Source organism: Erithacus rubecula, assembly GCF_903797595.1.
Source record: "Erithacus rubecula genome assembly, chromosome: W".
In the NCBI taxonomy this organism is placed as follows: Eukaryota; Metazoa; Chordata; class Aves; order Passeriformes; family Muscicapidae; genus Erithacus; species Erithacus rubecula.
Genome location: NC_136690.1, coordinates 3,136,177 through 3,155,472, shown reverse-complemented (window position 1 = coordinate 3,155,472; position 19,296 = coordinate 3,136,177). Strand labels below are relative to the sequence as shown.

General features: G+C 45.9%; 1 protein-coding gene and 1 long non-coding RNA gene across 2 annotated transcripts in view; both read right to left on the bottom strand.

Moving 5' to 3' along the window:
• The window catches only part of LOC306814067, a 323,823-nt gene that overhangs the window by 253,828 nt on the left and 50,699 nt on the right, over positions 1-19,296 (bottom strand). The window lies entirely within an intron of this gene.
• The window catches only part of LOC306814056 (transitional endoplasmic reticulum ATPase), a 57,950-nt gene that overhangs the window by 34,962 nt on the left and 3,692 nt on the right, over positions 1-19,296 (bottom strand). The window contains exons 2-3 of the mRNA XM_079329762.1: positions 17,973-18,084; positions 9,371-9,543 (exon numbers count right to left, since the gene is read on the bottom strand). Of these exons, the coding sequence (XP_079185888.1) occupies positions 9,371-9,543; positions 17,973-18,084 (285 nt within the window). The remainder of the gene's footprint in view (positions 1-9,370; positions 9,544-17,972; positions 18,085-19,296) is intronic.

The following is a 19,296-nucleotide window of genomic DNA, read 5'->3' as shown; positions in this document are numbered from 1 at the left end:
GTTTTCCCAAGAGATGAGTAAGGGCAAAATGATTGATTATTGTAATCATTTGTGGCCAGAATATGACCGAGAGGGGCCGGCATGGCCAGAAAATGGTACTGTGGATTATGATACTCTGAATTCGTTAATGCAGTATTTAAGGGAAAATGAAAAATGGGATGAGATACAGTATTTAGATTTGTTTTATTTGTTGCGCCGCAAAAAGGAGTGGCAGACTGAATGTGGAATCATGGTATTGGAAATGAAAGAACCTGAGTGTGGGGGTTGTAAAGGAAAATCTAAGTGTGTTCGGTGCTTAGCTTTAACCTCTCGACCAGAGGAGGATTTGTCTTTAATGATAACACCCGATGCGCCTGCTGCTTTGTCCCCTCCTGCTACCTCACCCCCTCCGGCTGTCTCACCCCTCTCCTCTGTTTCACCCCATTCCTCTCTGTATCCACCGCTACCGGAGAGCAGTGAGGAGGAGGAAGAGGAGGAGGAGGAAGAGGAGGAGGTGGCAAAAGTGACAGCAGTGCCAGGGAATGTTAAAAAGGTTGTTGTGCATTCCCCGACCCCTTCCCCTGTTTCTCCTCAAAATCGGCGAAATACCCCGCTCGCGGCTCGAACTAGACAGGGACGTAAGAATTATGGGGAACCCCGGCTCATTGCCCCTTTAAGGGAAGCTATGGGACCCCAAGGAGAAAGGGTGCTTGTGAAAGTACCTTTCTCCCCAGGAGATCTGGTGATTTGGAAGCAGTCAGCAGGCAGTTACCGTGAGAATCCTGAAAAAGTGGCACGGGTGGAATAATTTTTGAAAAAGGAAGAGTTAAATTGGAATTCCCTGAGGAAGAGATTGCTAAATTGTTTACCATAAGGGAAATAGATCCCACTCCCATTCCGATCGAAGTAGATCAAGCTGTAGTACCTTGGGTATGGGAAACGGGGAACCCTGGAAAATCAAAGGCTGCCCAGCCAGTAGTAGTTGAATTAAAGGAAGGAGCTCAGCCAGTCAGAATAAAACAATACCCGATTAAATTAGAAGCTAAGAAGGGTGTTGCTCCTTTAATAACTCAGTTCTTGGCACAAGGCATTCTGCAGGAATGTGAATCAGAATTTAATACTCCTATTTTTCCGGTAAAGAAACCAAATGGTGAGTATCGATTAGTGCAGGATCTAAGGGCAATCAATAATATTACCAAAGACATTCACCCAGTGGTTGCCAATCCATATACTTTATTAACATCTGTGTCAGAAAAATTTAAATGGTTTTCTGTTATCGATTTGAAAGATGCTTTCTTCTGCATCCCTCTGGCATTCGAAAGTAGAAAATATTTTGCATTTGAGTGGGAAAGTCCTGACACTGGAAGAAAAAGACAGCTCACCTGGTCCCGGCTGCCTCAAGGTTTCAAAAATAGTCCTACGATATTTGGAAATCAATTGGCAAAGGAATTAGAAGAGTGGAAGACTGCTGAGGTAAGAGAGTCACCATTCTCTTATGTCATTCTCCAGTATGTAGATGATATTTTTCTAGCAGCAGAAGAAAAGGAAACGTGTCTGAAATTGACTATTGCATTGTTAAATATGCTGGGTCAGGGTGGCTACCGGGTGTCAAGGAAAAAGGCACAGCTGATAAAAGAAAGCGTGATTTATCTTGGATGCGAAATCATGCAAAGACAAAGGAGGCTGGGAGTCAATCGAATAGAAGCAATATGTGCCATACCCCTTCCAAGAAACCATCAAGAGCTTAGGTCCTTTTTAGGAATGGTGAGATGGTGCAGACTGTGGATTTTGAATTTTGGACTCTTAGCTAAGCCCTTGTATGAGGCCCTGAAAGAACCACAATTACACTGGGACCGACAAAGGAAAAAGGCCTTTGAGGACTTAAAACAGGCCTTGAAGGAGGCCCCCGCATTAGGCCTCCCAGATCTAAACAAAGATTTCCAGTTATATGTGAATGAAAGGCAGAAGTTAGCACTCGGAGTGCTAACTCAGAGACTCGGATCCTGGAAACGCCCGGTAGGGTATTTTTCAAAACAACTGGATCCAGTTAGTGCTGGATGGCCGTCATGCTTGCGGGCAGTTACGGCCACAGTGATCCTCATCCAGGAAGCCAGAAAATTGACTTTGGGAAGAAAATTAGAGGTATTTGTGCCTCACATGGTACTGGCAGTTCTGGAGCAAAAGGGGGGTCATTGGCTTTCGTCCAGCAGGATGCTACAATACCAAGCAATCCTGAGAGAACAGGATGATGTGGAACTGAAAATGACTAATCATGTTAACCCAGCAGAATTTCTCCGCAGCGAGCAAGAGGAAGGGAAATTGGTGCATGATTGCATGGAAGTGATTGAACAAGTACATGCAAGCAGAATTGATTTAAAGGATACTCCAATGGAAAACCCGGATTGGGAACTGTTTACTGATGGATCCAGTTTTGTGGAAAATGGAACCAGGTATGCAGGGTATGCTGTAACAACAGTAAAAACAGTGGTAGAAGCAAAAGCCCTGACTCCCGGAACCTCAGCCCAACGAGCAGAAATTATCGCATTGACGAGAGCTTTGGAACTAAGTTCGGAGAAAAAGGTAAACATATGGACTGATTCTAAATATGCTTTCGGAGTTGTACACATTCATGGAGCTCTGTGGAAAGAACGAGGGTTATTGAACTCTCAAGGAGTTACTATTAAATATAAAACTGAGATTCTTGCTCTATTAAATGCGGTTCACCAACCTGCGAAGGTAGCTGTGATGCATGTTAGAGGACACCAGAAGGAAGACGGAAAAATCTACGAAGGAAACCGGATGGCAGATAGGATGGCTCGGGAAGTAGCCAGAGAAGTATGGACTCAAATGGCTTTGGTACCAACTAAGGTGAGCCCAGTAACTCCACATTTATTACAGGAACCTAAGTACTCCCCGGATGACGAAAAACTGGCATCACTGCTGCTGGCTCAGAAGAATGAAGTCGGATGGTATGTAACCGCAATGGGACAAGTTGTAGTGCCTGCCAGAATCATGAAAGCAATTCTGGAAACAGAACATAATAAATGCCATTGGGGAGCAGAGGCCTTGGTAAAATTTCTGAAAAGAGAAGTAATTTCTAACCAGATGTTAACATTGGCAAAAAGGGTGAATGCTATGTGTCCAACCTGTTTGAAAAATAACCCAGTAGTTAGAAAACAAATCCAGCTGGGGAAATTACAAATGGGACCAGAACCAGGAGATTACTGGCAAGTAGATTTTTCAGAATTACCGAAGGCACAGAACTATAAGTATCTTTTAGTGTATGTGTGCACTTTTTCAGGCTGGCCTGAGGCTTTCCCTTGCCGAACAAATCAAGCAAAAGAAGTAGTTAAAACACTGTTGAAGGAAATCATTCCTAGATTTGGGGTGCCGTTAGGATTGTCATCAGATAGAGGCCCACACTTTATAGCCGGAATAGTACAAGAGGTGGCTAGGATGCTAGACATATCTTGGGACTTACACACCCCGTGGCGACCACAATCGAGTGGCCAGGTGGAGCGGATGAATCAAACAATCAAAGGGCAAATTAAGAAAATTTGCCAAGAGGCAAAAATACAGTGGCCACAGGCATTGCCATTAGCACTGCTCCGGATCAGAATTAAACCCAGGGAGCGGTTGGGAGTTAGCCCATATGAAATCCTATATGGGAAACCATACCATGCTACTGTGTTAAAAGGGGACTTGCATGTGCAAGGAGATCAGACAATATTCAGTTATGTCATGTCATTAAACAAAATTCTTACTGCCTTAAGGGGAACTCTGCAGTGGAACCGGCCTATGCCACTGGAAAATCCAGTGCATAACATTCAACCAGGAGACCGAGTGTACGTAAAGAATTGGTCTACCCACCCCCTGAAAGAAACATGGGATGGCCCACGCCAAGTGATCCTGACCACCTACACTGCCGTAAAGGTCGAAGGAATCGACTCATGGATCCATTACACTCGAGTCAAGAAGGTCCCTGTACAATGGGAGACTCAGCTAGTCTCTCCAACACGGATGATTTTTCGCGGAAAGTAGCATTTTTAATTATCTTGTTACTGGTGATAACAAAACCAATTCCTGCTTATGGTTCTGTTGTAGTTTCAGTTATGGAACCAGTGGTTGGTGTTATGGACGGAATGGATGTGAACCTGACCTGCTTTATAACCAATAACCAGGAAGCTGAAGTCCAGAATGTACAGGTAACCTGGAAAAAGGGTGCTGATTACCCAGAGGCAAATATTAGTACAGTTTGGGATACGGATGCACAAAGAGGAAACACCACATTGCAATTGAAGCAAGTTAAGCAACAAGATATGGAGAGGTACATGTGCATTGTACAATCTAGAAGAAGCTTTGATTATAAGCAAATTAAATTGAGAATAGTGCCCTGGAAATTAAGGAAGGACACCCCATCCCAAGAATCCGTGGAGGTAGAAGCTCCTTGGACTGTACAAAGTGTGTGGGACGGACTTCCCTTGAAGGCAAATTGTTCATTTGTGTTAAAACAAAAATGTAATCAAACATTGCAAGTTAAATGGTGGAAAGAAAACGACCAGAAGTCATGGGATAGGATAGACCAAGGAATTAGCTGGTGGGAAAAATTTGGAAAAGGCATAGGGTGGTTAAATATTAGTAACCCACAGATTGGCCCTACTGAAGGAAAATACCTGTGTTTGGTGATATGCGAACTTGATGCTGACTATAGAATAAGAATAGTAGAAGCGGGACAAGGAATCAGGCCTGATCATAGAGTGTTCCCAACAGAGAAAAGACGTAGAGAGCTGAAAGATCCAGAGGTACAGCAGAGTCATAAACAAGAAAATTTGGTAGTGGGGTTGATTAGAGATTTTGGGTTGGTACAAAACATATCCCGGATTACAGCCTGCTTGCCACTTCCACAAGCGGCAGGAGAACCAATCCCTTGGGGAATAATTCCCATTCCATTACCACCCAAGGCTGCTGAAAATATATCTACCGTATGTCACCTTGAAAGAAAAGAAATGGAGATAGTGACTATCAAAAGAAATGTGTGGCACCCAGCACTGTATGCTACTAGAGATGTAGAAATCAAAACAAAGCAGCCTTACCAAGAATATAAGTGTCAAAATATAACCCAGCAACAAGTAATTTGGGACAATTGGAAAGCTGTATGGGGTCCGAGTTTATTAGAATATTATAGCTATATTGGAACAGTAAACTGGTGCATACAATGGACAGGAACGAGAAATAAAACCCTGGTGGAAGTTTATAAGACAGAAACTTCTACAAGGGAAACTAAAGAAACTAAAGAAAATTGGAACTGCACCAAAGTCATTACATGTGATACCCCTGAAAATCAAATCAGTCTGGCTCCTCTTAGAGTGTTACTCAAGTGGGGATGTGAATGCAGGAAATATAATCACACAATTCTGGGAAAGGTAGCTGCACTAAGCTGGAGCAATGGAATCAAAAGAGCTGTAAGCTGCAAAGATACTACAATTAAAAGTCCAGGAAATTTAGTTTGGGTAATGGGACATGGACAATGGACCACACATATCCCTATAGATGGGCCTGCGACACAAATCACTCTAGGAGTCCCTACCCTTTGCCCCCTATGGAAGCAATCAAAACTGAAATCTAACCGGAAGAAAAGGGAAGTAGATGCATTCACTGAGTTAGAGGACGAATGGCATGAGCCTGACGGTGGAGTTAAATTCGGTTGGGTTTTGGAATCACTCTTTGCACCTATAGCCGCATATAGGAACAGAGACATGTTGTATAAATTGCTAGGGCAAACTGAGAGATTAGCAGCAGCCACTAAGAAAGGATTCAAAGATATGAATTTGCAATTGCAAGCTACATCCCGAATGACTTTACAAAATAGGATGGCATTAGATATGCTCTTGTTAAAAGAGCATGGGGTGTGCCAATATCTAAAAACAAAAATTGACCATTGTTGCATCCATATTCCAAACATGACTATCGAAGTAGAAAAAGACATCTCTCAATTAGCAATAGTTGAATCCAAAACAAAAGACATTGAAAAGGAAGCACAACACAATTGGATTGGAGAAATTTTTGAATCTCTAGGACTTCAGGTTTCTGGATGGGTTTCGTCCATAATACAGTACATTCTGTTGATTGCAGTCTTGTTATTAATTATCTGGTTAGTGTATAAGTGTGTTTTAGGAGTTATTGAAAAAGAAACCAGACACACCAGAAGGGTGATAAAAGCTTTGACAAGAACCAACGAGATGCACCTGTCTCCTCCAAAGTATGAAGTTGCTATCGGGCAAGAAAATCCAGCATTTGAAAAGGAATCCAGCATTTGAAAGACCCGATGATAATGAAGAATTGAGCATCCTTGCAGAAGACTGAAGAATGCTCAAAAGGGGGGAAATGTTGCCATTTGATATAATAAATTGTATTAAAGTAATAATAAACCTTAGTAATCGACATTAGTTGACATTAGTAGTAGTTATGCTAAGGCTTGGTAGGCCGCATGTAACCGGCAGATGAACTTTATAGCAAATTTTGTAATGCAAGCAGTATAGTTGTGAAATAATTACTTATCTTAAGGAGTGTATCCATTTATCTAGAGAATGTACCTTTTGGCAAAATCTTAAATGTCAGAGAGATTATGGTACCAGGTATCAAAAATGTGGTAAGAATCTGTTAAGATGAAGAAATCGTGTAAAGAAGCATATAAAAACCCTGTGAATTTTCTGTCAAATGGGGCTCTGTCTTTGGACGCTAGTCCACGGGCTCCCGGGCCCTCAATAAAGCACCGCATAAACGACTTCGGTTGTTTGTGTTTTCTTTGGATCGGGCAACACTTCCAGAGCCGTGTTATGGGTTACGATGCACACATGGAGTACTACTTTTAAAGGCAGGTTGCTGAAAAACAAAATTCTCTTCATCCTCTTCTCTATCAAATGTCTCTGTTCATATTCCAGTCCCAAAACAGAGAGCTCAGTTTCCCGAGGCAAGGAAAGTCTTCATCTCAAGCACCCATCCTCCCCAAGTATATTTCTCAGTTTAAAGGAATTTTAGTGAAGTCACAATCCCTTCATAGCCCCACAAAAATAGGTTTTCAGCTACTTCTCAGTTGCATCTTTTCAATCTCTTCCTATCAGGAACTTTACCTTCATTCCGCCAACCTTTGAGGACTCCATGCTTTATCCCTTCTCATTAAGGGGTTCAGGAGATTGAGAATCTTATCCAGGCATTAAGAAGTTAAAATTGTATCCAGATCATTAAGAAGAAAGCATGCGGATGCGGCCGGCGCCGGGGGTGCCATGTGACCGGTGCCGGAGCCATGCGGCCCCACTGAGCCAAGCCGGGGCTGGACTAAGTGCTCCCTGCAGAGCCGGTGCTGGGCCGGGATGCTGGGCTGGGCCCCAGACCGAGCCCAGAGCCAGGCCGGGGCCCTGGCCGGGGACCCCCGCTCCTCTGGAGGCCGGAAGCTGAAAGACCCCCCAGAGCTTGATCCACTGTGATTTGTGAAAGAAAAATAACTTTTCATTGGTTTTCCGAGCTGTCCATCACCAAATCAGCTCTCTGATTGCTGCCAGCAGCTCACAGGAGATGCCCCGGCAGACAGACGGGACAGCCCCCTCCATTCCAGGGCCACGTGGAGCTTTCCCTGAGGGGAAAACCATCCCTCCCTCCAAGCACTGAAACCAACACACCACCCATGGCAGGAGAGTTGGAACTAGATGATCTTTGACATCCCTTCCAACCCAAACCATTCTGCAATTCTATGAGCTACTGCTGAACTAACTGTAAGGGAAAGGGAGCTGAAGGGAAACCTTTGTTCCTTCCTCCCTTCCTCATAACTTAGATTTCCTGTTGTTTATAAACCTGATTCTGAACAAAGGTTCTCAGTACCAACCAGGGATAGCCAGGTGTCTGTCAATCCCTTTTTGTGGAAATTAACATTTAGGTTAAAGTCTCAAGGCCCCTTCCCTCTTTATAAATAAAAATTTCAGCTATTATATTATAATGTAGGACAATAGCCTACTGTAATGACACATCAGAGCATCAAACTGTGGCAGAGGCAGAAAGCTCAAACTGGCTTTGCCAGCTAAAAAAAGCCTACATACAACTGCAGCTGAGCACACAAGTTTCATATGCTAGTTTGTTAGAGACTTAAAAGATTCTTTAACTATATGCTTTACAGTGAGGATATAGCAGAAGAATAAATGAAAAGACAGACTGACCCACAGAAGGAAAACAGCTGACAGACTACAAACAGGAAGCGATTAGTGCATGAATCTGGATTTTGGCAGAAACCAAGCAAAAGAAATTAACACAATAAGTACTTAAAGATCAGCAAGAAAAACTTTGAGGGCAAGAGGTATGAAAATTCTCTGACCCTTGCAATGAAGCCAAGACAATCAGTAACACATCTGAAAGGCTGAGAACCATTATAGACAGTCCAAACAGAGAAGGGGATAGCACCAGCTGAACTGTCACACTAGAAATTACTCCAACAGTAACCTCATATAGAGTTAAAGTAAGGATTCACCTTTATTTTAAATCCATAGACTAGCTCAAAGCACTGTTTTGTTCCATCTACAGTCACGTTTAAAACTCGCATTTTCTAATGGCAGATGGGTGAAACATACTTGTTCCTCTCCTCTACAGTTCATATGAAAGACATTTTGTATTTAAATATTATTTCAGATATCAGCCCAGGAAGTCTAGTGTCAAACCAGGCTTTCATTTTCCCAGAACATGCACAATATTCCAGATTAGAACAATGCTCAGGAGAAATAACTGCATGCTCTCACATATCTAAACCTGCAAATTAGCATTTTTATGTTTAAGAAATTATAACTTCTTTTTTCTTTCCACTCCCATCACAGAAAGGAACCTGCCTCCTGTAAGCCAAAACGTATCCTTCAATGCTTTCCCACTACCTTCCACAAGCATTGTACAAAATTCCTGAAACACTTCAAGCATTCCTAATTTTAAAATTATTTTATAACAAAAATTTTAATATAAACAACCTTCAGGGATTCTTAATCTTGATATTTGACTGCTTCAAGTTTTAACTTCTGTTTGTTATAGGGCAGCTCAGTGCTTGAGCTAGTCATACTATAAGATCAATTACAATGTTTCTTACCAGTTTTCAGTTATCTTGTGAACATTAAAAATTTAGATGGAAAAAACTTGTGAATTCATTTGAAAATGTAAATTTTGGAAGAATACTATGACAACACTGGAGTAATTCAACTACTTAATACACACACTTGAAAACATTTCTGTGACCTCCTCTGGAAGATGCAAGAATGCTTCCTGCAGGACCCTGTCTCTGCTACGGACCAAAACAATTCAAAGCCAGGACACAAAGTATTTAGGCAACCCAGGGATACACAACAGTTAACAAACTAGTCCTCACCTGATGACATCACCCAGGCGCACTCTCAAATTGTTTCGAACAACCCTATTCATGCGAATCTTCTCATCTGAGCAGGTATCATCTGACAGAACAATGCAGACTGCTTCTCTCCTCTTCTTTCCTTTTAGCAGGACAGTGTCTCCTCTAAACAGCTGCAGTTCATCCATTTTTGCCTGTAACCAATAACAGCATTAGAACAAACTTTTGACAAAACAATTGAAGGAAGCAGTTAGTAACCTGCTGAGCCCCTTACACCATAACAGGTTGTTGGGGGTTGAGTGTTTTTCTGTTACTGTGTCAATTGAAAGAATTTTTCCCATTATCATGCCAATGGAGCTGGCTGTCTGATGGGTCCAAACAAAAGGGAGTGGGTGGGGACGGCTCCCGGAGGGGCCTCTGAGGTTTCCGGGAGGGCACTCGCCTTTCCGGCGAGCTGGGAGGAGGACGCCTGGGATCGTTCAGCCACGCGGCCGGAGCACAGCAGAACCAGACCCTCTGCGACCACCTGCCCTGCATCTGCCCCATTCCAGCCTCCTGCCTCTGCGGACACAGCTGATCACCCGGACACACACGGTGAGCGAGGAGCCGCCGCTCCAGCCCGTTCCCGCCCGGGACCGGCGTCGCCGCTGCCACCCCACCCCCCTCCTTCCTTCCTCCATTTCCCGCTTGCCTTTTGGCAGATCCGGGCTCTGGACTAAGCACAGAGACAGCGTGCTTGCATCTAAAGGGACTGACACCGAGTTACCTATTTCGTTCTGTTAGCAATTTTAACTGTTATTGTTTTCTGTTTGTATAGTTAGATATATTAGTAAAAGAGCTGTTATTCCCACCCCCCTTATCTCTGCCTCAGAGTCCTTGATTGAAACAATCATAATACTTGGGGGAGGGGAGTGGAACCAAAGTCTCTATTCCAAAGGGAAACTTCTACCCTTACTGGCAGACACCTGTCCTTTCAAACCAGGACAGATTTTGGCGCCCAACGTAGGGCTCGAGGCCACTGAGTTGAGAGTTAACACAGGAATAACAGCTCTCTTAACTGGCAATATGTTGTCTGGTTTAATCTGGTTTGTGTTCCATGTGGTCACAGCCATCTCCCTCCCATTTGTAAGCCCTTTTTTGAATTTGGGCCCCCTCACCAAGGTTGCTGTGGCTATTGTCCGATTGGTTTGGTGGATTGATTATGTCAGGAATTCATGGGTTTTTAATTTTTTCTGGGAAGCGGTTGCATGGATCCGGAGATATCGTATTCTAACTGCGTGTTTTTGGGGTTATTTCAGTAATGGTACTTACTGTGAGGTAACGAGTGCAAGGGAAATTTTCTCCCAACCCATCACCCAGTTTTTTGAGGCTACCCCACTGGTTCTCAAGGATTTCAGATCTGTTTTAATCGCCAGTGCTATTATACAGTGGCTGGTGTTGCTGGTAGGCTTGTTCTACTTAGCATTCAGAAACAAGGGAATATTGGCTTGGACGACAACTCTGATACCTGTCCCAAGGAATAGGGATGCTGCCCCAGAACCTGCCTCTGCCCCAGGGGCTAGGGATGCTGCCCCAGAGCCTGATGCTGCCCCACAGCCCACCGCAGAAATGAGCCACCCAGAGTGGGTGGGGGCTCTAGTGAAGGATATAGGTCAAATGTTGAAGAAGCAAAGCCAGATGTTGAAGGAACATAGCCAGATGTTTAAGGAGCACAGCCAGATGATGAAGGAGCATTTTTCTCCAGCTGGTGAGAAACTCTGCCCTGAAGAGGGAGAGTCAGATGGTGCTGCAGTGGAACCCATAGATGTTGTATCTGTCCAGGTTCCAGGTGGATCACAGGAGCAGCCACAGGCAGCAGCAGTTGCTCCTGTGGAAACTAGGAAATCTAAGATTAAAACGAGGCACTTAGATAATGGGGATCAGCAAGGAGGGTCCTCACAACCAGCAAGGGAGCCAGAGGATGAGATTGTCACCGAGTCCCTCTCATACGATAGTCTCCGTAACCTGCGTAAAGACTGCTCGGCGGGGCCGTGAGCCTTTTACAACTTGGTTACTCCGGGTCTGGGACCTTACGGGAACAGGTGTTCAACTGGATGGAACTGAGGCCAGGAATTTGGGATCCTTGGCCCAGGATTCAGGTGTGGACCAGATATTCGTAAGGGAGCAAGGCCTCCTTTCCCTCTGGGACCGGCTTTTAATGAGTGTGAGAGAGAAGTTTTTACACAGAGAGAGAATGCAGGAGCACCACCGTAGGATGCGCTGGAAGACCCTTGAGGAAGGGATCCAGCAGCTGAGAGAGACAGCAGTATTAGAGGTACTCTTTGGGAGGGATGGACAGCATGACAATGACCCTGACAAGGTCAAGTGCACAGGGCAGATGCTGTGGAATTTGGCAACCTTGGGGCCATCTCAATATACCACCTACATAGCAATGATTTATGGCGATAACAGTCCAGAGACAGTGTGTTCCGTTGCCAACAAACTCAGAAATTTTGAGAGCATGATGAATGGCCCAATGCAGGCCAATGTCTCTGCCGTGGCCAGGGACCTCCAGCAGGTCGAAGATAGGATGAGGGATATGAGGAAGGAGATGATAGAGAGAATTGAGGAGGTGAGGAAAATCAGCGTAGCACCAGTACGAGTCACAGGTCCCCAAGTCAGAGCTTCATGCCCCCCAGCTAGGGAGAGAGGGTACACCTACACGAGCTGACCTGTGGTTTTTCCTGCGAGACCATGGGGAAGACATGGGAAAATCGGATGGGAAACCCACTTCTGTCCGGGCAGCACAGGTGCGTCAGCTCAGGGAGGGAAATGCTAACCGAGGGAGCCGCACTAAAATGAAGGTAGCCTCAACCTCCCACAAGCAAGGTGCAGGGTATTACAGCAAGGAGGATGTTCTGTCAGATCCCCTGGAAGGAACCTCCACTATGTATGCCCAGGAAAGAAATAATAACCAGGGCTAGAGGGGCCCTGCCTCTAGCCAGGGAGAGGCATGGGATGACAGGATCTATTGGATAGTGTGGGTGCGATAGCCTGGCACATCAAAGCCTCAGAAACATAAAGTGCTAGTTGATACTGGTTCACAATGCACCCTGATACCATCAGAACATGTGGGGAAGGTACCTGTTTCCATTGTTGGGGTGACGGGGGGATCACAGGAATTCACTTTGCTGGAAGCTGAGATTAGCCTGACAGGGAAGGGGTGGCAGAAACATCCAAATGTAACTGGCCCAGGGGCACCGCGCATTCTAGGCATAGACTTCCTCAGGAACGGCTACTACAAAGACCCAAAGGGGTTCAGGTGGGCTTTTGCAATAGCTACTGTAGAGACAGAGAGCATTAAGCAGTTGAACACCTTGCCTGGACTGTCAGAAAACCCCTCTGCAGTAGGACTCCTGAAAGTGACTGAGCAACAGGTGCCAATTGCCACCATGACCGTGCACCGCTGGCAGTACCGGACAAATCGAGATGCTGTGATCCCCATCCACAAGATGATCAATGATCTAGAGAGCCAAGGGGTGGTCAGCAAGAGCCACTCACCCTTCAACAGTCCTATCTGGCCTGTGCAGAAATCTGATGGAGAATGGAGACTGACTGTGGACTATCGGGCATTGAATGAAGTGACTCCACCGCTGAGCGATGCTGTGCCGGACATGCTGGAACTCCAGTATGAGCTGGAGTCCAAGGCAGCAAGGTGGTATGCCACCATTGACATTGCAAATGCATTCTTCTCCATTCCTTTGGCAGCAGAGTGCAGGCCTCAGTTTGCTTTCACCTGGAGGGGCGTGCAGTACACCTGGAACCGACTGCCCCAGGGGTGGAAGCACAGCCCCACCATCTGCCACGGACTGATCCAGGCTGCACTGGAGAACGGTGAGGCTCCAGAATATTTGCAGTACATCGATGACATCATTGTGTGGGGGAACACAGCAATGGAGGTGTTTGAGAAAGGAGAGAAGATCATCCAGATTTTACTGGGAGCCGGTTTCGCCATTAAAAAGAGCAAAGTCAAAGGACCTGCCCGAGAGATCCAGTTCCTGGGAGTGAAGTGGCAGGATGGACGGCGCCAAATCCCCACTGAAGTCATCAATAAGATCACTGCAATGTCTCCACCAACAAGCAAGAAGAAAACACAAGCTTTTTCTAGGTGCTATTGGCTTTTGGAGAATGCACATCCCTGAGTACAGCCAGATTGTGAGCCCTCTCTACCAGGTCACTCGCAAGAAGAACGATTTCCATTGGGGCCCTGAACAACAGCAAGCCTTTGCCCAGATCAAACAGGGCTCATGCAGTGGCCCTTGGCCCAGTCAGGACAGGACCAGAGGTAAAGAATGTGCTCTACTCTGCAGCTGGGAACCATGGTCTGTCCTGGAGCCTTTGGCAGAAGGTGCCTGGTGAGACCCGAGGCCGACACCTGGGATTCTGGAGCAGAAGCTAAAAAGGATCTGAAGCCAACTACACTCCCACAGAGAAGGAAATCTTGGCTGCCTATGAGGGAGTTCAAGCTGCCTCAGAGGTGATTGGCACAGAAGCACAGCTTCTCCTGGCACCTCGACTGCCAGTGCTGGGGTGGATGTTCAAAGGAAAGGTTCCCTCCACTCACCACGCCACCGACGCCACATGGAGCAAGTGGATTGCCCTCATCACGCAGCGCGCCCGTATTGGTAACCCGAATCGCCCTGGGATTTTGGAGATAATTACGAACTGGCCAGAAGGTGAAGATTTTGGTCTCGCTGATGAAGAGGAGCAGAAGCAAGTGACCCGGGCTGAAGAAGCTCCACCGTACAACCAGCTGCCAGCAGATGAAACACGCTACGCCCTTTTCACCGACGGTTCCTGCCGCATTGTGGGGATGGAACCGGAAGTGGAAAGCTGCCGTATGGAGCCCCACACGACAGGTTGCACAAGCTACCGAAGGAGAAGATAGATCGAGTCAACTTGCTGAACTCAAAGCTGTTCAGCTGGCCTTGGACATTGCTGAGAGAGAGAAATGGCCAAAGCTCTACCTTTACACTGATTCGTGGATGGTAGCCAATGCTCTGTGGAGTTGGCTGGAAAGGTGGAAAAAGGCTGACTGGCAACGTAGAGGAAAACCAATCTGGGCTGCTGATGAGTGGAAAGACATTGCCACTCGGGTAGAGAATCTACCTGTGAAAGTCCATCATGTGGATGCCCATGTTCCCAAGAGTCGGGCTAATGAAGAACACAGGCACAACAACCAGGTAGATCAGGCTGCACAGATAGAGGTCTCAAAGATAGACTTAGATTGGGAACACAAGGGAGAACTGTTCCTGGCACGATGGGCCCATGATGCCTCAGGCCATCAGGGCAGAGACGCCACCTATAAGTGGGCACGAGACCGAGGGGTGGATCTAACCATGGACAGCATCTCTCAGGTTATTCATGACTGTAACACGTGCGCTGCCATCAAACAGGCCAAGCGGGTGAAGCCCCTCTGGTATGGGGGGCGATGGTCCAAATATAAGTATGGAGAGGCCTGGCAGATTGACTATATCACACTGCCTCAGACCCGCCAGGGCAAGCGCTACGTGCTGACCATGGTGGAAGCCACCACTGGATGGTTGGAGACCTACGCTGTGCCCCACGCCACTGCTCGGAGCACCATCCTGGGCCTGGAAAAACAAGTCCTCTGGAGACATGGTACCCCTGAAAGAATTGAGTCAGACAATGGGACTCATTTCAAAAATAGCCTTATAAACACCTGGGCTAAAGAACATGGCATCGAGTGGGTGTACCATATTCCCTACCATGCACCAGCAGCTGGGAAAGTAGAACGGTGCAATGGTCTGCTTAAAACCACCTTAAAGGCACTTGGTGGGGGGACTTTCAAGAACTGGGAGATCAATCTACCAAAGGCCACATGGTTAGTGAATACCCGAGGTTCCACTAACCGAGCAGGCCCTGCCCAGTCAGAGCCCTTGGGAGCAGCAGATGGAGATAAGGTTCCAGTGGTAAACCTGAGAGGTATGTTAGGGAAAACTGTCTGGGTGAACTCTGCTTCCAGCAAAGACAATCCTGTTCGTGGGGTGGTTTTCGCTCAAGGACCAGGTTGCACTTGGTGGGTGATGCAAAAGGATGGAGAGACCCGATGCATACCCCAAGGGGACCTTGTTCTAGGGTGAACTATCTATGATACTGTGCCTGTAACTACATGTATGTATATAATTTAAAGGTTTCAATATGATGTAGCATGTTGGCATGGAAAAAATTCGGGGTGGATAATGTTGGGGGTTGAGTGTTTTTCTGTTACTGTGTCAATTGAAATAATTTTTCCCATTATCATGCCAATGGAGCTGGCCGGGTTACACCCAGGGTGTCTGATGGGTCCAGAGAAAAGGGGGTGGGTGGGGACGGCTCCCGGAGGGGCCTCTGAGGCTTCCGGGAGGGCACTCGCCTTTCCGGCGAGCCGGGAGGAGGACGCCTGGGATCGTTCAGCCACGCGGCCGAGCACAGCAGAGCCAGACCCTCTGCGACCACCTGCCCTGCATCAGCCCCGTTCCAGCCTCCTGCCTCTGCAGACACAGCTGATCACCCGGACACACACGGTGAGTGAGGAGCCGCCACTGCAGCCCGTTCCCGCCCGGGACCGGCGTGGCCGCTGCCGCCCCTCCCCCCTCCTTCCTTCCTCCATTTCCCGCTTGCCTTTTGGCAGATCCGTGCTCTGGACTAAGCACAGAGACAGCGTGCTTGCATCTAAAGGGACTGACACTGAGTTACCTATTTCGTTCTGTTAGCAATTTTAACTGTTATTGTTTTCTGTTTGTATAGTTAGATATATTAGTAAAAGAGCTGTTATTCACACCCCCCTTATCTCTGCCTCAGAGTCCTTGATTCAAACAATCATAATACTTGGGGGAGGGGAGTGGAACCAAAGTCTCTATTCCAAAGGGAAACTTCTGCCCTTACTGGCAGACACCTGTCCTTTCAAACCAGGACACAGGTCTACAGAGCCAGATGAGATACACCTGAAAGTACTGATGGAGCTGGTGGAAGAGCTCACCAAGTTACTCTCCATTTATCAGCAGTCCTGGTTAACAGAGGAGGTCCCAAACGACTGGAGGTTGGCCAACGGGATACCCATGTGGAAGAAGGTTTGGAAGGAGAATCTGGGGAACTACAGGCCTATCGGCCTGACCTTGGTGCCCAGCAAGATTATGGAACAGATCATCTTGAGTGCGATCACACAGCAGAAACAGGACAACCACAGGATCAGGCCCAGCTAGCGCAGATTTAGGAAGGGCAGGTCCTGCCTGACCAACCTGAGCTCCTTTTCTGACCAGGTGACCTGCCTAGTGGATGAGGAAAAGGCTGTGGATGTTGTCTACTTGGACTGCAGTAAAGCCTTTAACACTGTCTCCCATGGCATTCTCCGGCAAAATGCTGCAGCCCACAGCTTGGACAGGTGCACTCTGCTAGGTTAAGAAGTGGCTGGATGGGATGGCCTAGAACATGGTGGTGAATGGTGCTGCATCCAGCTGGCAGCCAGTCACGAGTGGTGTCCCTCAGGGATCAGTGTTGGGTCCAGTCCTGTTTAATATCTTTATTGATAATCTGGATGGGGAGATCAACTGCACCCTCAGTAAGTTCTCAGATGACACTAACTTGGGTGGGAATGTTGATCTGCTGGAGGGTAGGAAGGTTCTGCAGAGGGATCAAGTGGCCAAGAAGGCCAATGGCATCCTGGCTTGTATCAGAAATAGTGTGGCCAGCACGACTAGGGAAGTGTTTGTCCCCCTGTACTTGGCACTGGTGAGGCCACACCTCTAGTACTGTGTCCAGTTTTGGGCCCTTCACAAGAAGGATGTTGAAATGCTGGAGCATGTCCAGAGAAGGGCAACAAGGCTGGTGAAGAGTCTAGAGAGTCGGTGATATGAGGAGTGGCTGAGGGAGCTGGGGTTGTTTAGCCTGGAGAAAAGGAGGCTCAGGGGAGACCTTATTACTCTACAACTACCTGAAAGGAGGTTGTAATCAGATGGGGGTTGGCCTCTTCTCCCAGGCAACCAGTAACAGGGTAAGAGGAAATGGCCTCAAGCTGCATCAGGGGAGGTTCAGGCTGGACATCAGGAAGAATTTCTTCACAGAAAGAGTTGTTAAGCATTGGAACAGACTGCCCAGGGAAGTGCTGGACTAATCATCCCTGGAAGTGTTTAAGAAACAACTGGACATGGCACTTAGTGCTATGGTTTGGTTGATATGGTGATATTTCGTCAAAAGTTGGACTCGGTGATCTTGGAGGTCTTTTCAAACCTTAATGATTCTATGAATTCAAGCATTTGAAGGAGAGTTAGTTGACTTAGGAGGATTACATCTTAGAAGTGATATACTCGATCTACAAAGACAGTGGTTTTCACTACACTAGTCAAGATCTAATCCTAAAGCCAGACTAAGGGCATAAACTCAAGTGAATTCTAAAAGTTAGAATGTATTATATAATTTATTAATAATTATTATATATTATTTATTTAACCCACCTCCCTCATCCGTAACCACTGCAGCTTCTGACACAAATATTTAGATCATGTTGCAGAATTACATTTCAAGTTAAGACAGCAACAGCTTGCAAATTGTCAGATGAAATGCTTTGCTTTTATAGGTTACACACCTGGGACAGTGACACAACACTGTTGTCTTCATTGATGGCTTCATCAACAATTAACCGATTAGGCCTGTTCTTCTGCTTCAGAATAGCAGTTGATAAGTCATCAGCTTTAGAGCTAGGAGAGAAAACAGAAGTTAACGAGTCCAAGTGATATTGCTCCCCCTTTCACACTCATTTTTTTGTTCTCCATTTTCTACAGGTTTCTTTGTTGTCTTGTCTTTTAGAAACTATACTTGTTTGCAACTGTCCTGGTTTTGTCTGGGATAAGAATTAATTTTCTTCTCAGTAGCTGGCACAGTTCTGTGTTTTGGATTCAGTATGAAAATAATGCTGATAACACTGATGTTTTGGTTGTTGCTGACCAGTCCTTACCCTGAGACAAGGGCTTTTCAGTGTCTCATGCTCTGCCAGTGAGGAGCTGCACAAAAGAAACCAGGAGGGAGCACAGCTGGGATAGTTGATCTGAACTGACCAAAGGGATATTCCACACCATAGAATGTAATGCCTAGTATATAAACAGGGGAAAGGTATTTGGAAGAGGAGCCAATCTGTGTTTGGGAAAGGAGTCTGGCATCAGTCAATTTACTACTCAAATAGATACAAGCTATGAAGCTATCTATAAAAAGAAGTGGTCAGTGAGATGCTGCTGACTCTAAGATGCTTTGCCTAAAAGAATTAGTCAGACTCATTTGAAATCACATATAACTGCTGCCAGAGAAACAAAAGTTCAAGTCTATTTAGTGTCAAATCCCAGATAAATAGGAGAATTAAACGACAATGCTGTAGCTCCCCTGACAGGAAGAGTTGTAAGAGTTTAGCCTGTCAAAGCCTATTAGTTAAACCTAGCAATCCAGTAGAAATATTCAAGTGCTCATGAAAAATGGGGTTTATATATTTTTTTTTTTAAGATATAAGCACCTTTTCACAATACCTTCACAGGACTCACTGCAGCTCTGACCTACTATGCCATAAGATATGTGACAGATAATTTGTTTGCATTGACAAAAATGGAGCACACCAAACAAGGAAATGGAAGAAAGGCAGATTAATTTATTTACTTCAAAATCTAATATAGCAAATAATTAATTTTACAAAAGAAATATGAACTTGAACCAACTGATTCCTAAGGAGCTCTTAGAAGTTGTACATTAGCTAGACACAATAGCAGCAGATTACTGTAACTTGCCTTGGTGGGCATCTGACTACTCTCTCAAAGCAGTCTAGATGTGCCAGTAACTAAGGTCGAAACAGAAACTTAGCACAGTTTGATTTGATTCTCACAAAAAGAAAAAAAAAATCTTCCTTTGTCCTAAACAAACAGCAAGCA